Source organism: Phyllostomus hastatus, unplaced genomic scaffold, assembly GCF_019186645.2.
Source record: "Phyllostomus hastatus isolate PE091 unplaced genomic scaffold, TTU_PhHast_1.1 phas_scaffold_755, whole genome shotgun sequence".
Taxonomy (NCBI): Eukaryota; Metazoa; Chordata; class Mammalia; order Chiroptera; family Phyllostomidae; genus Phyllostomus; species Phyllostomus hastatus.
Window position 1 is genome coordinate 10,921,702 of NW_025334039.1, and position 27,286 is coordinate 10,948,987.

The 27,286-nt window shown below is 40.8% G+C and overlaps 1 protein-coding gene and 1 non-coding gene across 3 annotated transcripts; one reads left to right on the plus strand and one right to left on the minus strand.

The window, feature by feature from the left end:
- Window positions 1–219: 219 nt before the first annotated feature.
- TRNAD-GUC lies at window positions 220–291 on the minus strand. Its single transcript has one exon. It is a non-coding gene; the product is annotated as a tRNA-Asp (tRNA).
- Window positions 292–633: 342 nt separating this feature from the next.
- Window positions 634–27,286, plus strand: LTA4H (leukotriene A4 hydrolase). 2 transcript variants are annotated; one of them, XM_045826435.1, is made up of 19 exons: window positions 635–925; window positions 5,840–5,970; window positions 7,480–7,600; window positions 9,874–9,942; window positions 11,815–11,919; window positions 12,871–12,923; window positions 15,364–15,436; window positions 15,704–15,844; window positions 16,710–16,733; window positions 17,162–17,232; window positions 17,699–17,810; window positions 18,333–18,477; window positions 19,433–19,536; window positions 19,955–20,025; window positions 22,036–22,090; window positions 22,982–23,077; window positions 25,414–25,496; window positions 26,158–26,262; window positions 26,942–27,286. In XM_045826435.1, the coding sequence occupies exons 1-19, from the start codon at window positions 767–769 to the stop codon at window positions 27,057–27,059; spliced, it is 1,836 nt and encodes a 611-aa protein (XP_045682391.1). In that variant the 5' UTR covers window positions 635–766; the 3' UTR covers window positions 27,060–27,286. The 2 variants fall into 2 exon arrangements, with proteins under 2 accessions (XP_045682392.1, XP_045682391.1); XM_045826436.1 differs by lacking the exon at window positions 25,414–25,496 and having other exon boundaries at window positions 634–925.

The following is a 27,286-nucleotide window of genomic DNA, read 5'->3' on the forward strand; positions in this document are numbered from 1 at the left end:
CACTTACACAAAACAAAACGAACAAAAAAACCTTTTATGAACTGATAGAACTGAACTCACTTTTTTTATTGGACTGCCAACATGGCAAACCAGCAACAAAACAGATCTTAAGACATAAACGTTAACTTGGATTATTTCTTTCACAATAGCTTTTGTGACATTTGTGAACATTTTCGCTTGCGAGTGAATTTTTTAAAAAGAAAAAAAAAACCTTGTTGCCTCCCCGTCGGGGAATCGAACCCCGGTCTCCCGCGTGACAGGCGGGGATACTCACCACTATACTAACGAGGAAATGCACGCGTAATTGGCCTTCTGACAAACTACTTATTAAATTTCATTCTGCTGGCTCTTACTACTCACAAGTACAAGTAGGTTTTAAATTCTTTTAATATTATCACATCTTCTACCGAGATGAAATGGAACTGAAATGAAGGCGTTCGGTTTTATACTATCCCGGTTCCACTTATTTCTGTCTGTTCCCACTACCCCCCTGTTCCATCTCCCCCCATTCGGGAGCAATCTCCAGCTCCTTTGCACTTTCCGACAACACACTCCCAGGATGCAAAGCGAAGGCCTTGTTGCGCTGCATCACGGAACTTGTAGTTCCATCCATGCCATTCCTCACTTTTCTCCCATTGTAAGAAACAGCCTTTCCCGGCAGGCGCAGCGGATTCCTCCTCCTGTTCTTAACCTCCCTCCTTTCGCCTCTCCCTCTCAGTCAAGCTGTCTAGCCGCTGGTTGCTGGGGTGCGGAACTGCTCAGAGCCATGCCAGAGGTAGTGGATTCGTGCTCTTTGGCCTCTCCGGAGTCCGTTTGCCGGACCAAGCATCTGCACCTGCGCTGCCGCGTTGACTTTACTCGCCGGGCGCTGACTGGGACCGCCGCGCTCAGGGTCCAGTCCCAGGAGGACAATCTGCGCAGCCTGGTACGGTGGGACGCGCACCCAGTGCCCGCCTCTCCCCGGCCGCCCGCCTTTCGTCCCCTCACCCCACTGCGGCCCCTTCCCGGCCCCGCGCTCCCCCGTCTGCTCCGCGCTTCCCTGGTGCTCTTCCTTAGCCCCCTCTCGTTTCTCAGCGTCCTCTCCTTCAGCACCCCGTCCCTCTATTGCGCCCTTTCCCATCCCCACTTTCCTGTTTGCATCCCTTCCCTCACCCTTTACGTATACTCAAGTTTCTCCTCCCTCCAGCCCCTGGGCACATCCTGGTGCCACATCTGTTCCTCACCCAGCGCTCAGATTTCATCTTAGCACGAATCTCCGCACCCTCATAATCCTAGTTCCCAGCCCGAATTTCCCCTGTAGCCTCCCCATTTCCACGCCTTGGAGCCCGGAACTCCCTCCTCGGGACCCAGAGTTCTTCCAGTCCCCGGGGCACCTTTCTCAGTCCACACTTTGATCTGGATGTCAGACTCACACGCTCCCATTGCCTGATCCCGCTCTTCCCTCCCAGTCACCTTCACCTTTGTTTCAACCCTTAGGTCTGCAGGATACTTCCCTCAGTCTCACTGTCAGTCGTTCCCAGACCCCTTAGGACTCCCAGCACCAGACCCCTCTGTTTGCCTTGCTTTGATACTTCCAGTTTCTGCGAACTCCCAAAGCACCCCTTTTTCTCCAGGGTCATGGGTCCTTCCTACCTTTGATTCTTGCCACTATTCTCTTCTAGTAATTTAAGAACCTGTGGGCCATTCAAGCTTTTTAAGGATGTCTCAATTTAATATATTAGTTGTAGGTTCCAAAGAGCAGGTAATGATTGTACTTCTTCAAAAGAAGAAGAAGTGCGTCTAGAAGCTCTCCAGCTACTTGAATGATGAAACACTTGTTTAGATTTATTGAATTTTATTAAATTATTTTATCTGTACATCACCTGTTTTCAGTGTCCTCACTCAAATTGTCTGATAGTATTTGCATTGTACCTTTCACCTGGAGAATTTCATAGGTGAGAATTTTAGAAATGAGAGGGTCAAGAAAAACTGTATTTTACATAAGGTAGTGTGGTGATATCTGGCAGGGGTGTCCAACCCACCGCCCACTGGCCACATGCAGCCCAGGATGGCTATGAATGTGGCCCAACACAAAATCATAAATTTACTTAAAGCCTTTTTTTTTCCGCTCATCAGTTTTCTTTAGTGTTGTGTATTTAATGCGTGGCCCAAGACAAGTTTTCTTTTTCTAGTGTGGCTCAGAGATGCCAAAAGGTTGGACACCCCTGTAAGTTTAGGTAAGAATTTGTGGTTTTCATGCCTCTTTCCTGTTTGTGTAATAGGCCTGTATTTTGAGTTCATTTATATGAACTAATATAGCACATAATTTTCTTCGCCTTTGTCTGTTAACATTTTGCTATACTAATTCTGATTTGAAAAATAGGTCAGCTCCTCTGTGTATTGGTATGTGGTCATCAAAAGTATAATAAGGACGAAAATAAAAGTATTATAAGCAGGAAGACAACTATTTCCTTATAGGTTGTACTTGAGTCTTCTTGAAGCACAATACTATCTTTTAATTGCAGAGCTTTTCCTAGAAAGTGTTGGCAGGACTAAAGTCCTGGTTCAGTGCAGTCTCTACTTTTATTAGAAGAGTGGAATTTAGATATCATATCACTACTTACTATGACCTTGTCCTCTATCTGTTTTGTGAAAAATAAAACTTTACCTCTGCTCCATGAGTAAGCAAGAGTCAGGAGGACTAAATTTTGAAAAGAATCCCAATCTAAAATTCTGCCCATTGTTTTTACATTCCCCAAATCTGGAAAAAAATGGTTTTTAAATTATGATTTCTGGTTGGCATGTCTGTTGAGTAAATGAAAGTCTAGAATCATAGTTAAGTTAGAGTTTATACAAGGAAGGCTAGATGTAGTATGGCGACGTCTGTTTATAATTATTTGCTTATTTATAACAATAATCTAGACCTAGAGCTTGGTTTTCTTTATTCGCAGTTAGGTTGTTTCTTTCCTCCCCTAGATTATGGACTCTCTAGTCCATAAAGGTGGGGATGGTATTTCATGTCTCTGTGCGTGTAAAGAACACTCAAAAGTGGGATGAATTAATAATGGATGAGTTCAGTTAGAAAGCACTACTGAAGCTTATCATGGCTGCCCCGATATTTGTGCTGATGGCATCTTGAAGGTGGGGTGGCATCAAACCTCACCGTCAGTCCCCATCACCAGTGGAGCAGACCCAGTGCCGATGCTGGCTGAGGACCTCATGTGTGCTTGAGGTCCTCAGTCCTGTTCCATCTCCTGTTCTTGGAGTCCCTGATGCTGAGGAATGCTGAAGGAGCTGTAATAGGACTAATTCCCAGCTTTCCTAAAAATCCTTTTGAAGTTTTTTGTTCTTTGCACTGAAGTGTAGTACTCACTTGTGATAACTGTCATGCATTTGTTTCTTTTATTGAAGTTTTCAGTTTTTAGGTGTTCTTTCAGTTGGTGGCTCAGAAGAGGTTTCAGTGTCTTGGCCAAGTTCATATACTAGTAAGAGATGGAAGACAGGAATTAAACACAGATCTTTATGACTGGGAGTCCTCCAGTCTTCACTAAGTAAATGGCTGAGCTGGGAATCAAATCAAGGTGTTTTCTGGTTTTGATTTTAACACATAACCCCTTGTGTTTTGTTTGTTTGTTTGATTACAGCACCTTGCAAATAACAGGTAGAAATGTAAATAGAGGCATGATGAGGCATAGCACTTTTTTATTTAAGCCCTGCTTTGTTGCAGGAAAAACTTGAGACTGCTTAAAACAGCATGCGTATAAGATTAAGAATAGAGAGTGTAGGCCCTGGCTAGTTAGCTCAGGTGTCAGGTGGTTAGAGCATTATCTCAATACACCAAGGTTGTGGGTTCGATCCCTGGTCAGGTAACCAATGAATGCATAAATAAGTGGAACAGCAAATTGATCTTTCTCTCTGTGTGTCCCTTTTCCTCTCTCTCTCTCTCTCAAATCTATAAAGAAAGAAAAAAAATTAAAAGAATTTACCAAAAGAGAGAATAAGAATAGGAGAAGCAGTAAGACTGACATGGAACCACTTCTGTGGGGAAATCCAACTATAAGCAGCTCTAAGGCAGGGCCAGGGCCAGACCTAGGGTGGTGGTAGAAGGGAAGAAAAGAAAGCATGAGAACACTATGAAAGAAAAACTTGTTAATTGGTTATGTGGGATTGGGAGGTGGGATCTATTGTGGATTATTTGAGTGTTTCAAATGTCCTGTACCTTGAGGAGTTCCACGAACAGAAAAGAACAGAGAAATCAGGGAAGAAAGCTGATTTAGGGGACATAGTCGTGGCTTTAATTTTAGAACCTTTAGGAGGCTTTTGAAGGCAGTATTTCCCAAGGAGCTGTTAAGCAAATAATTAAAGGCCTCCAGCTGGGACCCCAGAGAAGGGGGTACAACTGTAGAAACAGATGGTGGTCATCAGTGAGCACAGTGGTATTAGTTGACGATGTGGGTATGACTGAGGTAGGAAGTGAATAATATGGTAAGAAAACCTAAGGATCAAGGCTAGAACATTGGGACATGGTCATAATTAGGAGTTAGGAAGGAGAGGGAGGGAAAAGCATTAGACAAGTAGGAGAACCACTTATGGGTCAAAATCAGTGAAACCAAGGAAAGGACTTCCAACAGATTATGTGGTCCATAAGGACTGTGATTAGACAGAGGTCAAGGTTATTGAACATAAAAGACCCGTCAATGAGGACGACTGCCCATTCACCAACTAGCAGAGGAGCCAAAAGCCAGATTGAAGAGGGGGAAGGGAGGAGATTGTTGAGGAAGCAGACACAGCAGCTGTAGCTTGCCCTTGGACTTTGAGAAAGGAACGAGAAAGATGACTAGTTGCCAGAGTGAGCAGAAGGATCAAGGGAAGTTTTACAAATGGTATGGGAGGCTTGCTTAGGTTGTTTGGAAACAGTCATGTGACATGGAAAGATTAAAGATTCTAGAACAAGAAATTTGTTGAGAGACAATGAAAGGGTATGAGGTCTGGGGCTCAGAAAAGGGATTATGGGATGGAAAATACTCCAATTTGCTGCCACTTCCTTCCTGCCCAGAGCAGTTGTCCTTAGCCAGCTGTGGCAGGTGGCTGTGTTCTAGTCCTCTAGGTCACTGGGTTGGAGTTGTAGTACCTAGTTGGGCTGTTTCTAGACACACAGCAGCAGCAATTACAGTCTGTTTCTCTGCATACCAAGTGTGAAGGTTTGTTCTAATTTTTGGATATGTGGAAGTGCACAGGAGCCAGGCTGTATTAATTCTAGGAAGAAGCATGGTAAGATATACTGAGTCATGATGAAATAAACTGAAGTTATTCAGGGGTGTCCAAGCTTTTGCCATCTCTGGGCCACACTGGAAGAAGACAACTTGTCTTGGGCCACACATTAGATGTACAAACACTAACAAAAGTTGATGAGCAAAAAATGGTTTTAAGTAAATCGACAATTTTGTGTTGGGCTGCATTCATAGCCATCCTGGGCTGCATGTGGCCCAGGGGCTGTGGGTTGGACACTTAGAGTACTTTTTTCATAGCAGAGAAGTTTTAGGAGATAGAAGCAAAGACATTTTAATTTAAGTTTGACTTTCACTAAAAGCCGGAAAGTTGTGTGACTATTCCAGGCTTACTTATCTATATGTATGCAGCTGTTGGAACCCCACAATTTCAGGAACTTTGGATCCCAAAGGATGGGGCATATACTAACATTTTGACTCTTTTAATTCCTGAAATTTCACTCTGGGTTTTACTTTCCTTAAGCAGCTAGTTCTACTCTCTAATCATTGCAGTTAACCTATTTCTAATACTCATTTTCTCCTGTGTAGAAAAGCTATATTCTTATCATTTTAAAATATTAATTTAATTCTAGATTTTGGATACAAAGGACCTCACAATAGAAAAAGTGGTCATCAATGGGCAAGAAGTCAATTATACTCTTGGAGAAAGACAAAGTTACAAAGGATCACCTTTGGAAATCTGTCTTCCTACTGCTCTGAGCAAGTATGAATGTTGTCCTCTTTTATAGCTAAATATTGGGGGGATATATTTTTAGTTAATTTAAACATTTTTTGTTTTCTGTTTTTAGTTTGAGTGTATGTAGTAACAGATGCACTATGTCTGCTGCTCTGCTATTCAGATTGAGGTTTATAGTGAAAGATGTATGTTCTTCAGATACTAAAGAAATTCCTTGTATGAAATATTCAAGAATAGGACTTCTGATAACTTACTTTTTTAATCATCATTTTACTAATATCTAGTAAAATGTGTAGTGGGAGCATGCCATCTTATGGAGGCATTTAAGGATCATCTAGGAAGCTTTTATGAGCTGCACATTTTTCACCTTTTCCCAAGAGGCCAGCCACTTTTACTCATGGAATTATAACAATGACACACATAGAACCATTTCTACGGAGCAGTCTTAGGATCAGTGCTTTTGCAATCTTTTACCCAATCCTTACAGTAACCCCCTGGGATATGACCTGCATTTTACACACGAGGAGAGGGAAACTCAGAGAAATAAAGTAACTTATTCAAGAAAGTGACAGCCGGAATTGTCATATTTGGAGTATCTGCCAGTTATTGATATATTGGAGAAATGAAAAGGGTAGGAAATCATTGGCCGAGAAGGACGATCTACCTTACCTTTCAGTGGCCGTTTTCGTACCTTCTCTTTCCATTTAAGAAAAAGAAAGGAGATCCCCACACATAATTTGTGAGGTGGATGTAATTAACCCCCTTCTACCGGTGCAGGAACCATGGCATAGAGAGGTCAAATAATTTGTCCAAGTTCACAGCACCAGTAAGGGGCAGAGTCAGGAGGCAAAAACATAAGCATCGCTGCAGTCTCTAGTGCGGTCTTGCTGTCGCCCCATCATCAGCTGCTCACACTATTGGGGGCGGGGAGAGGGAGGATCAGTGTTTGTTATTTCCGATCCATCATAGGTTGATACTTTTGTAAAATGCAGTAAAAATGAAATACAAGGAAGAAACAACTAAACACAACTACATACTTTCATTGCTAGATTCAACAAACAGAAATCACTCTAAAAGTTTCTCACAACTTCAGAGAGAGACGTATCCTCAGCTTCGTGACTCACCTTGTCCAGTAACAGTCTGCACACACGCACTGTTTCGAGGGAGACTCTGGCACCCACTGCTGTGGTCGTTGAAGTTCCAAAATTATTTCCTCCTCTTTCCCACTATCACAAATGATTACAAGGTATCACACACACACAAAGCGTATGACATACGGTGGGGTGTTTAACTAATACCAGTTCCTGTTCCATCTGCATGAGCAGTTAGCATGGCGGGATGAAAAGGACCACAGTCGCATCAGATAGGAATGTGGGAGGCGAACTCACCCGTCTAGGGGGTGACATTTCTAGAGCTTACTCTCAATCATTAATAAGACCTCATAAAATTCTACTTAACATTATTTAGTGTTTGTCTTATGAATTCAAATTTGAGATTGAATGATACTGTACTAATATATTGGTTTGTTTCGTATAGAAATCAAGAAGTCGTGATAGAAATTTCTTTTGAGACATCTCCACAATCGTCTGCTCTTCAGTGGCTCACTCCTGAACAAACTTCTGGGAAGAGGCACCCGTACCTCTTCAGCCAGTGCCAGGTAAAGGGGGTTCAGAGTGACTGAGTATCCCCAGCTCGAGAAGCTGAAGGAAGCAAAGCGGACAGAGCTCTCATGGGTAGAGTCATGGGCCTTCCCTAAGACAGCATTTTAATTTATCTTCTATTGTAAGAATAACATATTTTTATTTCTGTCTCTCACTGTTACTACGTTTATGTATTACTTTTTAAAAGAAACTTGCTTTAATTTGAAAACATGTTTACCTAGATTTGACGCTCTAGGTCATATTTATAGTTGTATCCCCAGCACCTGGCATAGAACTTGTCATAGAGTGTGCACAATAAGTGGTCATAAAATGAAAGGAAAACATGAATCAAACAAAATTTGTACTGGTTACAAACATTGCTGGCAATAAAGAAATAGAAAGTGAAAGATCAGATTTCCTAATTCTGTCTAGACCCCATTACCCAGAAGTAACCACCATTGAGTTTGGTGTACAGCCTTTCTAGAGTTTTCTTACACATTTACAAACGTATACATTAAATGTACCTTTAAAACAACATGCTTTAAACTACTTCTGTTTAAAATCAAAGAATAACCATTTAATATAAAGCGTTGTAGTATAATGCAAAGATAATAAGAATCAAACTCTCTTCTGAAGGAAAAAATAAACTAATTCTGTTAGCAATCCAATAGTTGACAATGAAAGGAACTCACTTCATTAACCATTTACTGTATTTCTAAGCATTGTTAGATACTTTACATATTTTAATCCTTTTAATATTCCTGTGTGACAGATACTATGGCAGGCTCAAATTTGAATGCAAGTCCATAAAAAAAAGGAAGCAGTGTTGGCATATAAATTAGACATGTTTACTTTCTATTGCCGATTTTAATGTATTTTTAATCTAAGGAATCCTTGGTTCAGTACTCTGGCAGAGATGGAACACTGTAGGCAAGAATGTACAAGGGGGGCACCCTCTTAGTGATACCCGACGCTCAGTAATTCCCGCAGAATGCCCATAACCTAAGGTTGAAAAGAAATGCAAGATTCGTGAGCCACAAGAATGTGAATTTTGACTATATTATTCTATGTCTTATTGGCAAGAGTTTTTGAAATAAAGGAAAGAGATGTTAGTTAAATTCAAAAATTACTGTGGTTGGTAAGAAGCACGTAGACATGATTTCATTTGCTGAATTTGCTTACAGTGTTCTCTGCACATTGACCTGGGTGTGGCCTTTTCTAGTGAAACACAGATAACAACCCCTGGGCATTGCTGAGTCACCTAACCAAGAGACCGTGGAGGAGCTCTAAGGGCGTGGTCTCGAACCTCATTTTAGGAGAGAGATGGTGGCTGTTCTAGTTCTACCTCACCCATCTAGAGGTCATTTGGGACCTCATATCTTTGGAGGATCGACTGGATCTGAAGCGAAAAGGGCTGAAGTTCCTTGGTTTTAATGCAGTTGGGGTAACATCAAGTCTGCCTAGGAGTTACAACAACTTCAGAGAGAGACATATCAGTGTCCCCTTAGGCTCAGCAGGCTGTCAGTGAGGCGGGGGTTCCTTTGCTCACCAGCAGTAGGTAAGACTTACTTGGCAACAGGCTAAGACATAAAATTGTACGTGCTCTGGCCGTCCTCCTGGATGGAACCAGTGCTTGTGACAGATGGGTGTGGAAGCCAGGAAACACTTGACACGCAGGGTATTGAGAGAGACTGTTCTCCCTCCTTTTCAGTCCCTAGGTTTCACTTTCAAAATTTGTTACAAGATGGAAACATCAAGGCGAGTTGTGTTTCTCGGAACACTGGCTTCCCGTTAGATGTTAATGACTAACCAGAGAAAAATGGGTTTCATGTTGCAGCAAGTGTGAGAACCGGAACAGGTTTGTTTACTGAAGGTCTTTTCAGAGCCTTCAGGAGACAAATGTTTCTAGTGACTCTCCAAAGCAGGGATGTTGTATGCCACAGTTCCCAGGTTTATTTCACCAAATAGCCCTTTTCCCCCAGGGTTCCTAACAGCCTCTCACTAGGCACTACTGTTACTCAGAGCTCAGAGTAAGACACACTGCTTAACATTGCTCCATCTTTCACCTGAAACGTGAGCACTGACCATGTGTTAAAATGGAAAGGTCAGATATTTTATATCTACAAATTGATTTTTGCTACTTTAAAAGACCCCAAGAAATGTGAGATGTATTTTTATTTTTAAAAACGATGTATCTAAGAACAGCACTGCAATTGTAATGATTTTTTTAGTGACTTGGTTGATAAGAAAAGGAAAAAGCTGTTTTTTTTTTTCTTTCTCCCCCTGCCAGGCCATCCACTGCCGAGCAATTCTTCCTTGCCAGGACACTCCTTCGGTGAAATTAACGTACAGTGCGGAGGTAAGAATCCCAGATGTTTACTGCATTCAGTGGTCCCTGTAGGGGAATGTGGTGTAAATGATAAGCAGAGATAATAATTGAGTTTTTATAGCTAGAGATATTTCACTCATTAAGTTGAGCGTGGTCTAGTTATTTCCTGAATGCTTTTGGTTCTAAGATCCATGGTTGTTGGAGCACTTGATTCTGGAGCTTCCCATTCTGTGCCTGCCGCAGTAATAGCTTTAAGTACTAGACCATGCAAGAAAAATAGGATGGATGCTTACTTAATAGGATGGATGCTTGCTAGATCATTAGTATTCAGAGGATAGTCCTGATTCTGGCATTCACCAGAATTAAAACCTTTAGGATCATGAAGCTAGGGTGGACGTTTAAGTGACCACGTGGTTTGTGCCAGAAGGGTCTTTCCCATACAAATTTCCAGACAAAAATATTTCACAGTATTGCGGGCTGTGACCCAAAGTGTCGCAGGTTCGATTCCCAGTCAGGCCACATACCTGTGTTGCAGGCCATGGCCCCCAGCAACCGCACATTGATGTTTCCCTCTCTTTCTCCCACCCTTCTCTCTCTAAAAATAAATAAATAAAATCTTTAAAAATATATTTCACAGTTTTTGGCAGTAACTTTTAGTTTCTGTTATCATGACCCTTAAAAAGTTCTTCTATTTTGTAACTCCAAGTTTATCTTTTAAATATAAAAATGTTCAAAACTGGATTCTCTGTCCTACAGGTGAACATAGGATCCTGTTGAATCTGTTCTAGGTGTGTGGGGCACGGGGGGCTGTCAGTGCCAGGCGTAGTGCTGGGCCCTTCATGTACAGCGTTCATTCCCTGCAGCCACCTGCAAAGTGTCACCCTCATTTGGTGGGGAAACTGAGGCTCACGGAGGTTATTCGCCCAAGTCCAGACAGTTAGTAAGTGGCAGAGCTGGGATTTTAATTTAGTTTCTTCAAAATGCTCTACGTATGGATGGATGAATGGCTAGATAGTTCATGTTTACTTTTTTTTTTTTACTGATTCAGAGCATTTATTGAAAGGCCATTCCTTTCCCACTGTACTGCAATATCACCTTTGTCTATAATCATTTAAAATACTTCTGATTATTAAAAATACATAAATAAATAAACGTTTTTATTATTGGAAGAGCTCTATTAGAACTATTTGATTGAACTTATTACATATCACTGTTTAACATTTCAGATATACAAAAGGAAAATAAATAGATTAAATATTCCTAAACTTCTCATTCAGAGTGTGACTCTTGACCTTCGCAAATTTTCAACTCAGTCACTGATGACTGTTTGTCCAAAAACTGTGGTCCTCTGTGCCATCAAGAATGTCAGCAATGCAGCAGGAGAATGCTCCATTGTTGTCCCACAATTAGCTGCATATTTTGATTTCAGTGTGAAGAAAATGACAACTTTAGCTGAGGCAACAGTGATTTTTAAGATTCATCCTAACTTCAGTATTGTTAAAATATAAAAATATGTGTGGCTTAGAATTACATATATATATATATATATGGTTCTTAGGTCAGATGACTAGAAGCCTGAAACAGACATTCAAGTGTATGGTATATTGAGGGAGTACATCTCGCGGCAGAGGGGAGCGGGGGTGGAATCCGTCAAGGTTAGATGATCCCTGAGGAATTTACACATGGGCTCTGTGATCTACGAGGTTTCCTGATCTTTTTTCCATGTTTACTTTTAAAGTTGCCAGTTTTACATATTGCTAATTCTCTTTACAAACTGCATACCTGCGAACTTACCAGGTCCACAGTCTGTTAGCCATGAAGGTGGAGAAAGGGTTATTTTACATAGGTAGTTCAAGAAAGACAGAACCTTTTACTCATCGCTGGAAATGACTTCTCTATTAGGTGTCTGTCCCTAAAGAACTGGTAGCACTTATGAGTGCCATTCGTGATGGGGAAGCACCTGACCCAGAAGACCCGAGCAGGAAAATATACAGATTCAGCCAAAAAGTAAGTTCTTACAGCCCAGATTTTTGTATTAGTTCGCAGTTGAACTACAGATAGCTTTTACCCATCCAGAGAGCAAATTTGCTTTTGAAATATTTCAGCTTGTTTTTTGTTTTCTTCATTTCTTTTTTCTTTGTGTTTTTAAAATATTTCCTTCCACAGTGTTGTACTGAAGAAAGAGGTTGCTGGGGAGGCACACTGGGGAGTGGGCCACCTCCCGTTTTCCCTTGTCCCAGTTAGTGAAGCTGTCCTTTCTCCTACCCGTGTGCCAGAGTGTGGCGTGTGGTTGTTGAGTGTGCACAAGTGGAAGAGCTGTTGTCGGCCAAAAAAGCACTCTGTTACTGTCATTTAGGTTAAAATTCCTATGTAGCTGGTAATTTGACTCGTATCTTTGGCCTTTAATGAGGGGTGTGTGTGTGTGTGTGTGTGTGAGAATGTGAGAACCTCCTTAACATAATGTGTTTGAGCTGCAGCGGACAATTTTGCTCCCACTGCAGCTTCTGAGATTCCGAGCTCCCATACCTTCAGCATCCTCTAACTGCTGGATTATTTTGTATGTCTTTTAAATACACTGGGAGTGATTTAGAAAAATTAATTTTTAAAAAAAATTTTTAGGTTCAGATACAAAATTTCAAAAAACTTAAGAGAAAGGTGCAGTTGCCTTCTACGAGGCTAATTTTTGAGAAATGTTTAAAGCGTACCTTGTACTGCTATGACCAGTCATGTCTCTCGCATTTCAGAAGCTTTCTCTCCTAGTGGAATAAAAGGGAAATAGATGTTTTGAAATGTTTCACATCACAGTTTTGAACTATTTGATCCCTTAAAACTGAGAATTATTTGAGAAGTACAAAAGGAAAGTAACCTGTACATACTGTTTGGATGTGAATCATCTTACTCTGCAGCACTTGCGAATGCTAATTCGAGTATGTGGTGTGTTTTGCTTGCCCACTTTAGGTCCCGATCCCCTGCTACTTGATTGCTTTGGTGGTTGGAGCTTTGGAAAGCAGGTGAGCTTTTGGACGCATCTGGAGATTTATGGAGAGATCAAACCTTCGGCATGCCGAACATTTGTTTGGGATTAATTGGTAGATCGTTTGTGTGTTTTTCAAGGTGTCAAGCTGACAGTTCTAGAAAAATTACAATCTAATTATAAAATGTAACAAATTAATTTTAAATTACAAAGTCTCTACTGGTCACTGACTGCCTAAGTTTTGCAAGTAGTGTAGAATGAGCATGCTCTCACATTTCCTGAGAGATCTGGGTCCTACGGCGAGCTTGAACCGAGGTCACTTCTCGGTCACTTCTCGTAGCCTCCTTGTTCATTAGCAAATTTACACCTCCCTTTGCTGCTGCACAAGGTAGATATGGGAAACAAATGAGATGTAAAATAGATGCAAAAAGCACTTGGAAGCCTGTAAATATTAGGGAAATATAAGATATTTTACTAAAATTTTACCAGTATACAGAGTGCCCTTTCATCTGAATTTTTTTGTTCTTATGTCTAAATAACGAAAATAAGCATCCCTGTAGTCATCACATTCTCTAAATTGCCATAAATATGGACGTGGTAGAGACATCAGGAAAAAACGCAGGTTCTGATCCCCGGTCCGCAGGTACTAGCTACATCTTGGGTCACTCACCTCTCTGAGCTTCATTTTTTTTTTCCAACTAAAAGTTAGAAATAATAATATGGATTTCAAAGGATGTTTGTGAGGATGAACAGACCTAACATATGTAAAGCTCCTGGCCTGTGGGAGGCACTGACCAAAGCTGATTATAATAACTATCACAGCAGCTAACAGCTATAAAGGTCTTATTATGGCCCAACTGCAAAGCATCATCCCACCGAATTCTCACATCTCTGTATAGCAGATATGATTATTTTTTCCCATTTTACTAATGAAGAAACCGATGCTTGGTGAGTTGTAGTAATCGGCTTAGAGTCACACAGCCAGGAAACAGCAGAGCCAGGACCCAAACAAACCCAGGTTCTGTGAACTCCCACGGCGTCGGGCCTGCACCCGCTCTCCTGCGCAGCAGCCCTGTGCCAGCTGCCGACACATGAGGCTTGAGATGCGCTGTAAATGTCACATACACACTGGCTTTCTAAAGGCCTGGTATGGAAAAAAATGTAAAATACTTCATTAATCATTTTTCATGTTGATTACAGGCTGCAAGAATATTTTGGATAGATTGGCTTAAAATATATTAAAATTAATTTTATGTTTTATTATGCTTTTTTTAAAAAAATGTGGCCACTGCACAATTTGAAATTACACACGTCGTTTACATTTGTGGCTTTCGTTAAATCTGTGTGGGACAGCGCTGGTTCACGCTGCTGCCCAGTGGGGTCTGCAGACCAGCAGCTTTGGCCTCACCTGGGCGTTGGTGAGCAAAGCAAGCTCTTGGGCCCTGTCCCAGACCTGCTGAATCAAAATTTGTATTTTAACAATCTCCCCGGGTTATTCATATGCAAACTAAAGCTTGAGAAGCACTGCTCTGGAGTGCACTGCCTCTCTGGGGCAGGATACCAAGGCAAGCCTTGTTGCTTAGGGTTTTGTAGTACATGAAATTTTTAAAATAATTTTATTTTTTTATAATTTTATTTTAATCATTGTTCAAGTGAAATTTGTTTTTTTTTAGTTCAAGCTCTGCATAAGTGAAAAATAGTTGTATTTGTTTCTCTCTTTTTTATGGTTTAAAAAATGATATTTACCACCTTAACCATTTTCAAGTGTACGGTTCGGTGGTATTAACTGTATTCACACTGTGGTGAAACAAATCTCCAGGTCTTTTCATCTTGCAAAACGGAAGCTCTATACCCTTTAAATAACTCCCCATTTCCGGCTCCCCCAGGCCCCTAGTAACCACCATTCTGCTTTCTGTTTCTGTGAACTTGAGTACTTGAAGTATCTCCTAAGTGGAATGAATCATAGAGTGTTTGTCCTTTTGTAACTGGCTTATTTCACTTAGCACGATGTCCTCAAAGTTCATCCAAGTGGTAGCCCATGACAGGACTTTCTTCCTTTTCTGTTTGTTTCCTTTATATAAGAGTGTTCAGCCTTTAAGTGCATAACCGAGCTTACATCCACCCCTGTTCTGGAGTCATCTCTCACTGAGCTGCAACTGGGTTTCTACAGTCATGAGGCCGAGGGAGGAAACCAGGTCTCACACTCCTCACCAGAGCCTGTAAACTAACCTTCGGTGGGGGTACTGGGTCTCAGTTTTCATTTGGCCCAGACTGTGTCCCCTCATAGAGCTGCATGGCAGTTGCTGTATATGCAACAGCAGGCTGGTGTCTCAGAGGGGACATGGAACCTCAGCCCCGCCCCTAAGCACGTGGTAAATCACACTCCTACTCTAAGGATTTGTGTGCAGTACTTTAAATATCTGTCCTAGAACTAGGTAACTTGAATTTCTGTTTTATTAGGCTTTTTAATTTTGCAGGCAAATTGGCCCAAGAACATTGGTATGGTCCGAGAAAGAGCAGGTGGAAAAGTCAGCTTACGAATTTTCGGAGGTTGGTCATGTAGTCACCCTTCTTAATAATTGTGGTGGACAGTCATTTTAAGCATTTGAATATAAAATGCGAAGGAGTTAAGTGATGTGGTAAAAGAATCAAATACATCTAATTTTATGTGACTTTGCATCTGCTACATTTTTTGCATCGTTTTCATTTAAAATAAGCATCATTAACTCATAACCTTCATAGAAAGCAGCGCATACTTTTAAGAATTTATTATGGTAATGATGAAGACATACAAATGAATATGCATTAATTTTCCAGACTGAATCTATGCTTAAAATCGCAGAAGATCTGGGAGGCCCGTATGTTTGGGGGCAGTACGACCTCTTGGTCCTGCCGCCATCCTTCCCTTATGGCGGCATGGAAAACCCTTGCCTCACTTTTGTCACTCCCACTCTGCTGGTAAGTGTAAATATCTTTCATTTGAAATTGTGTTCTCCTCAAATATAAACCTAGCTATGAAGAACCTTAGGCTCCTAATAATTTTTTAAAATCTTTTATTTCTATAACCCTTGTTTCTAATGTTATTGTTTACTGCGGTTATCATCTCATGATTAATGTGGCCATTTGGGAGAAAAGAATAGTTTGTGTAAGTTGTTTGGGGATATTATTAGGGGGTGGGGAGCTGTGTAACGACGATCCATTGGTGAATTATTTGTACCCAGACAAAGAAGCTACACCATGTACACTTGGCATCATATAGGTGCTGGTTTAAAAAGGAACAGACCTCACCTTACCGTGGGTAGGAAAGGATTAGGCCACAGTGTACGCCTCTCTTTTACATGCCTTGTGAGGTGCCTCAGATCCTTCCTAGAACAAGTGAGTGGGGTTAGCAATGAAGTAAGTGAAATAAAATAGATCATAGGAGACACGATAAACTTTAAACATATGTGTTGTGGGTAATAGAGAGAAAGGAGGTTAAGTAAGGGTAAATAAGAGCAGATACAAAAAACAAAGTGGGAAAAATGTTTCCCAGGAGTTAGAGACAAGTACACTGAGGGTGTTGGAAAAATTCTCTAGGATTATTAGGAAAGAAAGAATTATGCTGTTTTTTCAGTTGTGCATTGTCAAGAATTATGTTGTTTTTTAGTCCTGCATTGTTTGTTTCATTTCTTAATACATGTCTCTTCTGAGCTCTTTGGAGAGCCAAGCAGAAATACAGTGGACAATTAATGCCAGAATACATCAGATACAGGCGGTCCCTTAGATGTACGCATAGTCCGTAATTTGATTACTGAAATACTAAGGTGATTTTCTTCTTTTTTAGGCAGGTGACAAGTCACTCTCCAATGTAAGTTAAACATTTATTATTTATAAACATTTATTAACATTTATATATACTTCATACCTCATGAAGTGTTAAGTCAATCAAATTTAAAATACCCATTGCATTATGTTGAAGATACAGTTATAAAAGAAAACTTGAGATTTCTTGTAAGACAGTATTACAGTAACCATTGGATTTAACAGATTTAAGAACATTTTATAGTTTTATCTCTTCATATGTTTATTTTTTTCATTTGAATTGATATATCTATTTAAACAAATATTTTTTAAATAAGCTAAATTATTTTTTACTGAACTGAGTAATAATGTGAACCTCTTAGCTAAATGTTAAAAAAAATGAACTGGAATAGAAAGAACTAGAATGCTTAATATTGAGTTATTTTAGAATAAGGATATCAGTTTCACTACAGCTGTGTCCACTATTTCCTTTAGGTCATTGCACATGAAATCTCTCACAGCTGGACAGGAAACCTAGTGACCAACAAAACTTGGGATCACTTTTGGTAAGAAATATTATCGTTATTTCTTTTTTGGTTCTTCTTGTTGGTTTATTTCATTTCCTGCCTCCCGCCACTCCGAACTGTTTTGTGTGTGTATCTTGTTTTTCTCTGATATCGTCTCTCTGGTCGATTTTCTTTGTTTTGATTCTGTCACGCTGTCACAGTGTTAGGTAGAACGGCGGCCTTTAGTTCACGCTTGTTGTTTAGCTCCTGGGAAAGTCACACACAGACACATCAAACCAGAACCATCGCTTCATTTTCCCTGTTGCCCTCTGCTTGGCCGGGCTTCCCGTTGTTCTGGCTTGAGTGCAGGGAAGCCGCGTAGGCAGCCTAACTAGACTGGACTGGTCATGCTGTACAACTGCTTTACGTTGAAGAAAAGCCAAAAAGAAAATAACGCGTTGATTATAATGCCTTTTCTTCTCAGCTATGTCACTGTTTTTATTTCTATTTCAAAAAATATTTTTAGGTTAAATGAAGGACACACTGTGTACTTGGAACGCCACATTTGTGGACGGCTGTTTGGTGAAAAGTTCCGACATTTTCACGCTCTGGGAGGATGGGGAGAACTACAGAATTCGGTAAATGAGTCATACTTTTAAAAAGCAATCGTCCAAAGTTCTGTAGGTGTTCAAAAACTTGAGTTTGAAAAGCATCTTTCCTAAGTAACAACAAGAAGACAATTTTTACAGTTGTGGAAAATCAAGCAGATGCTGGTGGAATGTTCTCTTGAACCATACCCTGAATGTGTTCTTGACCAGCACGACCTCATCGGGTCTTCGCACTTAAAATAGTCAGTTACTCTATTTCAGTTTTATTTGGTGTATTTATGTCACTTTTAAGGGCTATTTCTGAAAGCTGAATTTGCCAACCAGGCATTGAAACATTTTTCTAGTCGTTTACAACAATAAAGCTTATTATTGGGCATGAAATACCACTAATAAACTTCCAGAAATTTACGCTAACATATCCTACAGTTTCCAGTCTCCAAGTTGGGTGTGTTCTAGCTTTCCCTGGTGGAAGTGAGCCCTCCCCATTAGCGAGTTTGCATGGTGGTAACTGGTCTTCACAGGTGGACATTCATCTGATTTTGTGTCTTGCAGATAAAGACTTTTGGGGATACGCACCCTTTCACCAAACTCGTGGTCGATCTGACGAACGTAGACCCGGACGTGGCGTATTCGTCAGTCCCCTATGAAAAGGGCTTTGCTTTGCTCTTTTACCTTGAGCAACTTCTTGGAGGACCAGGCAAGTCATTGGCATTTTCTGATTTGATTTTTTTTTGACTAATGTGAAGAACGAGGAAGAATGTCGAACTGTTGTTTTTGCTCCTTTTTAGTCTTCCATTTCCTTCTGTATGTAGCTGCTGAAGAAGTCTGTATCATTGCCTCTCTACTTAAAACCTGGAATAACCACTGAATTCAAAATTGTGCTGCTTGAATTTAAAAAAAAAAACTCCTCAGTTTTTTAAAAATGAGGAAAATTGTATATATTCATTGAAAGAAAAGAGTGTGGTACAGTTTCTCAGAGTACCAAGGGAGAGCCCCTCGGCCCCCTTCCACTCCGCGGACATAACATCACTGTTAGCGGTTTGGTGCGTGTGTGGCTCCAGATCTTTTTCTAAGTGTGAATGATCAAATTGGCAGATAAATGTGTGTAACTATTTTAATTACAGAAAAAGACTCGTACTACATACTTACTCTGCATTTCCTCAGTTCAGTATTTCACATATGTCCTTCCATGTCAGAACATGCAGGTCTGTCTTGATGCCATCACAGCTATTACATCGTGTAGCTGTGCGGAGTCTGTGCAACTTGCCCTGTTCCTGGGCGCTTAGGTGCCCTCCTTTGCCGATGGACTTTGAAAGTCCTTCCCCATCTGAACCCATTCGGCCTGTCTGATCTCCTTTTCTCCTTCCTGGTCACACTAGGGTCATTGCTCTTAGACGTGTGTTCCTTTTCTGCGTCTTCATTGTGTGATCCCTTACCTATAATTTCTCTTCGCCCTTCCACCAAATTGCATACATTCTTCACGTCCCAACTTAAGGCCCACCTTTTTTGAACATTCTTTCACTCTTACAGTCCTCATTGGCTTCCCTCTTCTCTGGACGTTCTGATTAACAGTACAATGCCAAACACCAAAAAAAAAAAAAAAAGTTAAATAATTAGCCTATCCATTAATAGTCTTTTTTTTTAACTCTTAGAGATTTTCCTAGGATTCTTAAAGGCTTATGTTGAGAAATTTTCCTACAAGAGCATAACCACTGATGACTGGAAGGATTTCCTGTATTCTCACTTTAAAGATAAGGTTGGCTGTTAAGAACTCTTATTTTTCATGTCCAGTGTATCTTTCATGGCTATTTGTTAGGCCGATCTGAATTACTTAATAGTAGTACTGATCTGGAATTTAAGACTCAATCTTTCGTGGTATGTTTTCCTATTTAAAATATAATCTCAATAACACAAGCTAGTGTGTGGAATTACCTTATTTCAGAGAGATTCATAATAGTGTTTTAAAAATGTTTTTTGTATGTGCTTTTCAGATTTTAGTTATTTAACAGAACCCTATTACTATAAATTTCTTTTAGAAAAGAGACTTAGAAATTATCTTGGCATGTGTCCATATAGACAAAATTATAGATTTAAGGACCTCAAAGTCTGTTTTAGATTTTTCCTCAATAGAAAACATTGTTCTGTAGAAAACCGGATGTTCTTACTGCTCATAGGTCGATATTCTCAATCAAGTGGACTGGAACACCTGGCTCTACTCCCCAGGACTGCCTCCCGTGAAACCCAAGTCAGTACTCACCCTGTTGGTGATTTCCTTCTCATCCTCCTCCGTCCTAGAGCTCCTCAGAATACCTGAAAGGCGTTGTCTGCCTTCCTGAAGCTGTTACTGGTTAGTGATGAGAGGAGAGTTCTTAGGTGTTGGAACCTTAAACCTGAGGTCAAAAGAACAGTTTCCAGGATATTTAAATATAAATCAGCTTAATTCACTGCACGTAATTATTTAGTGCCTCCTTTTTGTGCAAGGATGGTGAGAGATGGAAGAGTAAGATATTGCCCTTTCCTTGAAAACATTTGCAATAAGAAAAATATGCTAAGTATTATGTTAATCATTATAACAGTGTTAGAAGTTATTCTCATTTCCAGAGGAGGCAAATGAGGCTTAACTAGGTAAGGTGTCTCACCAGGGTTACACGGCAGGTAAGAAATAGTAGTTGAGATTCAAACCCTGGTTGTCTTAACCCCTCCAATGTAGAGCCTTTTAAACTAAGCACCTTCCTCAATCAGGCACCCGAACCCTGGTTTTCCACGAGTCACATGAGGATGCAGACTCCTCTGTGTTCTGGCCTGGCCAGGAATGCTGTCCCTTTCATGTGGAGTGCTCCACCCAGTTCATTCCAGTCTCCGCGCACGAAGTACTCCATCGTGCATCTCTTGGAAGCATTTCTGGCCTCTCTAACCAGGTCAAGTCTCCCATGTTGGGGCTTCTTGGTGCCCTGTATTGCCTCTCCATGGCTGTGGCCACAGTAGTACGTAGTTCTGCGTTTATCTGTGTGACCATTAACGACTTTCTCCTTTACTGCATTGAAGCACCGCGAGAGCAGGGCGCATGTGCCTGGTTTTGCTCACTGCTTTTCTCAGGGTCTTAACCAGGAATAAGGGTGGCTTCCCTCCTTGGGCTGAGCCCTACCTTGTTCTTTTCATTACAGCGGAGGGAAATTTCAGGGCACCAAGAAACACACCAGCCAAAGGTTTTTTACTCTCCTGTCGTTCCTTTTGAAATAAATAACATTCTAGTTGAAGGTGATTTATTTACTGCCTGACGAATCCAGGATCTATGATACCATTTGGTCTTGAGGACCAACCCAAGGGTTTATATAAAGTCCACAGTGGATGTTTCATGAAGATAAATGAGGAGCGGACTCAAAGAAGGTCACTGTTTTGACCCTGTTACTACCTCGGAGCACAAGCTCTCTTGAAGCAGGTTCAATGGGAACTTCTCATCGAAACTCACCTGATTTAGGCCCGCAGGCCAGGTGCCCCTCTGTTCTCTAATAGAAACATTTCACAGCAAGCAAACAGCATTTATGGATGAAGATTCTTGCAGTGTTTTGCAAGAGTTGTGCACACATTACACAGTCTCTTCCATTGCTGGAAAACATGATTTGTTTTCTAAGAAGAGAATACACAAATTTTAGTGCAACTTGCTTGGTTTAATAGTTGGAGTTTGTTATTTCTACTTTTTTTCTAAAAAGAGAGCAACAAAATGACCATGTGGTTTCAGAGTCCGCCCAGGGTTTTCTGCGGCACCAGTACTTCCCCAGTGATTAGGCCCGTGCCTGTCATGTGAGTGCCCGCAGACTTACTCGATGGCCGGGTGGTTGGAACAACAGAATGTAAGACCCACGAGAGCGAGGACTCTGTGGTGTATCTGTTGTCCCCAGGGCCCAGAACTGCCCCTGCCGTACAGTGAACACCAACCGTGCTGCTCAGTGGGGGCCCAGCTCCTTCAGCTTCGACTGCTCAAGCTTATGACCGGCTGAGATGTTTGGCATTCTCTCCAAAGAGTAACCAGGAGTTCCATTCGTTTGCTGTGCACTTAGATTTACGAGTTATTAGATGACGCCAGTAATAGTCAAGTCGGGCAGAAGATTTCCTGTTCCTGGCACTCTGGAGTTCTTTATCTTTATTTAAAAATAACTTTGAAAGTTAAATATGTTCTACAACTTCAAAATTGTGTGTATGCAAAAGCATATTCATTTTTATAAATTTAATCTCTAATATTTTTTCATCTTTGCAGTTACGATATGACTCTGACAAATGCTTGTATTGCCTTAAGTCAAAGATGGATTACTGTGAGTAACAATGTGTGACTTTTGACTCCTGTTTGAATTGTACAAATATGTCTCTGCACGTGAAGGTGGTGCAGCCAGGGGTGGTGGGTACTTCACTCATGAACTCCTGTATTTGGGAAGGCTATTTGTAAGTCAAGTTTGTCCAAAGTGACATGATGCTATATCATCTCCCAATGTGTAAAGTTGAAGGGGAAAGACAAGTAGGTGTTGATACCATTGCTTCTGATTTTTCATGATTCTTTTTAACTCTTAGAAAAAAGTACACAAAAATATTTGCATCTTCTGTTTTCCTCATAAGTCATTTATAAGCTGTTACACATACCAAGTAAATCTACAATGATCTTGGGCGGCTGCTAATGCTAACCGTTAGGGAAGGGTTGAGGCACTTTTGCTCTGTCGGGATTATTGTCCATCTCTGAGACTTCCTAAAGAGCATCTTCTTCGTGTACACACTGAAACATAACCCTCAGAGAAGCCTCAGTGAGTATAAGCCTTGGATAATTCTTTAATGGAAAATTTAGGGATAATTCTTATAGAGGAGGAAAACTAATTTTTTCTGTACCCTCTGAGGTATTAGCTGAGATTCCTGTAATAAAAGACAGATTAGTGTGAATGGTATAAAGGGTGTAAAAATTTCCCCACTCTTACTATTAATAGTCTGATTTTTTTAAGTAATATAGATTTTAGGAGTCATAGATATAGGATGCAATCTCAGAAATATTAAAGTAGCTAAAGCTTAAATTTATTGTTTATAATTTTATGAAAATTATAAAAATAATTTTATATATTCTTGTATTTCTGCCTTTTTCTTAATGCTTACTTTTATGTCAGATGAACCAATGAATATTAAATTGTACATGAATGGAAATAACCAGGTAACATTTATTTTAGGCCAAAGAAGATGATTTGAACTCATTCAACTCAGCAGACCTGAAAGATCTCTCTTCTCATCAGCTGAATGAATTTTTAGCACAGATGCTTCAGAAAGTAAGTACTAGCTCAAAACATTGGAAGTTAAAATGGGCATAAGGCACAGCATTTATGTCGAACCCAACTTGGAAAAAAAACATTACTGTGGAAACTAATGGAAAAAAGGACAAAGTTCATTCATTTACTTAAAAACATTTATTGTATGCCTACTGTGTTTAGCATTGTGCTGAATATAAAAGTATATATAAGAAATACATAATATATAACCTAGTAAGAAAGGTCACTCATGCAAAATTTAGCAATAACAGGGAGGTACATTTTAGTTACCATTTGAGAAAAACTTAATTAGGAAGAAGGACTCCCAACTGCGGTAATCAAAGAAGGATTTGGGGGGACCAGGGCTGGCCTTGGGGGGACCAGGGCTGGCCTGGAGCGGAGTGGTTCCAGCAGGGCAGTGGTTCCAGCAGGGCGGGAGGAATTCAGGTCGGAGGGACCCCTGAGTGGAGGGGCGGACCCAGTGTTGCAGGATCGTGCGAAGCTCTGGTGAAGGGGTTAATGCAGATGGCACTAGTAGGGTCTGATGGTGTAAGTCTAGACTGCTAAGCATTTTGGATTTTATTCTAGTCTCTAGGAAAGGATTTAACTTTTTTTTTAAAGAGCCTTATTTATTTATTATTATTATTTTTAATTCTCACTGGAGAAGATGCTTTTTAGAAAGAGGAGGAGGGAGGGAGAGAAACAGCAATTGGAGAGGGAAACATTGCTTGGTTGCCTCTCATGTGTGCCCTGACCAGGGACCGCATGAACCCACAACCCAGACATGTGCCCTGACCGGGAATTGAACCCACGACCTATCAGTTTATAAGACAGTGCTCCAGCCAACTGAGCCACACCGTCTAGGGCAAGGATTTAACATTTTTCACAATGAGAATCACCTGACGAAACGGTGGTTATGAAAATCACTTTGCTGGTGGCGTGAAGGCTGGATGGGCACGGGGAGCGCTGGTGGTGACGTTAGGTTAGGCGGGGGGGCTCTCGGGAGGACAGGACATGAGGGTGGGCCTGGTGGGGAGAGGAAGAACAGGACAGGTGAGAGGGACCTCACACAGGATGAAAGCGTAGGGTTTCGTGACGGACTGGATTTGGGGGCTAACAGGGAAGAGTTCGAGCAGACTTCAGGCTTCCAGGCCCAGGTAATGAAAAGGAGCTGTGAAACCGAAGGGAGGCGCTGCATTTTGAGAGGGAGGAAGTGACGGGGTCCGCTCTGTTGCCTGGCGTGGGGCTCTCGGGCCTACGGACCTTGAGAGGGGTGGAGGAGACTTGCACAGAACTTCCTGTGGAACTGATGCAAAAGGAGGAACAGGGTTGTGAGGCAGCAGGGGCCTTGGAGACCCACTTCCAGTACGGATGCCTGTGGCACCGCTGCGTGGCCAGGCACCAGGAGGGAAGAACGCGATGGGGCGACTTGGCCGTGGGAATGGGAAACCTGGGAGGGAGTCAGGGCGGTCTAGGAGGGGTCCTCACCAGCTGGCCTTCCAGGCTGCACTCACAGTTTAGTTGAAACTAAGTGATTTGGGAAGGGTCTGGCAGGCAGTAGGAGCAGCGATGGTTAGTGAGCTTTGTAAGGTGAGGTCGAGGCTGGAGAAGACGATGACCACGGCCCTGGTGGCACTTCAGCCTGCACTTCACGGGCGCCTCAGACTCTGCTTGTCCACACTGAACTCTCCCTGCCCTTCACCACCCAAAGGCGTTCTCCCTGTTAGCATGGGTGAAGATGGGCACGGGAGGTTTATGAACCCCCTGAAACTGTATTTATACAGTTCAAGTTTGTGCTTATATGGTAAATGTATTTTTTTTTCCCTAAAGAAAAGGTCCATATTATTCATCAGATTCTGACGGGTCTGTAATGTAAAAGTTTAAACACTGCTATTTGGCAGGACCATAGGTAATTTAAAAGGGGTTTCAGAGGAAGTATACAAAGATAATGCTGGGGGGAATTCGTGAGGAAAAAAATTAAGAAACTGATTTAATCTGGAAAATGGAATAAATTGAAACTATGTAAAGTATAAGGAAAAACTTGAAAAACTATGGAAAGAATCTGAAAACTGATATTTATATATACCAAAAAGCCCGAGGAGCTTTTGGTATGTAATTCTTTTTGAATTCTCTGTGGACCTCACAAACTAAATTTTCTGCTCCCAGTAGAACATCCTTATGCAGAATAAGTTTGCACACAACTTATTTTAGAGTGAATTTGTTTCCTTTATTTTTATCTAACTTACTTTTATATTTATTATAAAATATTTAGGGTTTTAATCTGGCTAAGAATTTCTCCCCAGCTCCTTTCTTCCAAGGAATCCTGTTGAAATGATACTTTTTTATTTTGCTCTTAGGCACCTCTTCCATTGGGGCACATAAAGCGAATGCAAGAGGTGTACAACTTCAATGCCATTAACAATTCTGAAATACGGTTCAGGTACATCATTTTAACTTGTCTCTGTGGAAGAAAGTAGAAAACTAGTTTCAAGGGTGGATTGAGGGAAAGCAGAGTATGAGTCTTGAGGAACCCTAGTCAAATTTATTGCCTCTGTATAAATAATTACAGTGTTTTTTTTTTTAAGGAACAGTTGCAGTACCTATAAGATGATAGTATTAATCTTTTTATTAGAATTTGTTTTAAGCTCTCACCTTTAAAAAAGATTAGGATTAAGGATTCAGTGGTAAATGGACATTCTTCCACAACTAGCCAAATCGACTCTGAAATGGAAATAGTTAGAAGTCTCTGACTCTCATGTGGTTCGTCTTCCTTAATTCAAATTGGTAGTGTGAGGCTTGACCCAAAGTTTAATTCCTTCAGAAATTCATATATTAGGTACATGAGCACCTCCTTACTGCAGACCTTTTGAAACGTATGATCTTTCCAAAGAACAAATTCCTCTTCCTTCTCTTCTCCGATTATTATATTGTATATGTAGGTATTTGAGATTCTCCAAATAAAGACGTAATGTAAAGTGGTGCACAATGTAACTACAACAGGGTGATTCATCATCACAAAGATTATTTTCACGTATGCCTGTCACCTCCTGCCTCTTCCTTCTCCTTTCCCGCCTCACATCCCCTAAAACTCCTCCTTCCAGATGGTTGCGGCTCTGCATTCAATCGAAATGGGAGGAAGCAATTCCTTTGGCTCTGAAAATGGTGACTGAACAAGGAAGGATGAAATTTACACGACCCTTATTCAAGTAAGAATCAAGTCAAACTATGTTTTGAATTTATGTAAGGCTGGGGAAGAAAAAAATCTTAAGCAGATGTTTTTGTTGTTTCTAAAATACTGTGTAAAATGCAATCTAAAAGTAACACACATTATTAAGTTTGTTAAAGATTATAGATATAATCTTTGCATAGGAATTAAGACTTGTAAATATTTAAAATTTGGGATAATTTAATTAGCTTTTTTAGAAGCATTATATATGGTTGACCTCTTAGGGGCCAAATAGGGTTAGACACTAATGAAAAGTAAATAAACCAAAGATGATCTTGTAGATACAGAAAGATCTTTAAAAGCAAGTAAAAGATAAGTTGGTGAGTAGGCATGGACAAGAAGAATGTCTGAAAAAGGATTGAGCAGGTAAAGCCAATATTTTTTTTTGATTCAGGTATTGCAGCGAGGTAAAAGAGTAGGTTGCTTGACCTAAAGGAATGCTTTGTAAAGGAAAAAAGTTGTATTTTGCCTGCAACATACATTAAAACATTATCTCAGTGAAGTTATTTTGACTATAGATTTGGCAGGAATTCTGGCAAAAAGATAAATCGTGACATAAATGTCCGCGATTAATCTGCTTGCTTTTCGTTCCCTTCACAAGTACATAAAAATTTTCCAACACAACCAAACAAGTCATTATTCACTGTCTTCGTGTGCAGGGACCTTGCTGCCTTTGACAAGTCCCATGACCTGGCCATCCGCACCTACGGAGCACACAGAGCCGGCATGCACCCCGTGACGGCCATGCTGGTGGGCAAGGACCTGCAGGTGGAGTGAGGGCCCGCCCGCCGCGCCTCTCAGACAGTCCTCTTTTTTACATCGAATTCACAAAGAAATGTAAAACTTCAGCTCATAGGATAACTAAAAATGCCTTTTTACTTTTGGCTTTTTGTTGTTTTATCACTGCTTTTCGTAAATAAAGCTGAACTGCCTTCCCTCCCACTCCCCCCATGGCATATTCTTGATATGAAGTGAATTTTATAAAAGTTTAATCTTTTGATTTA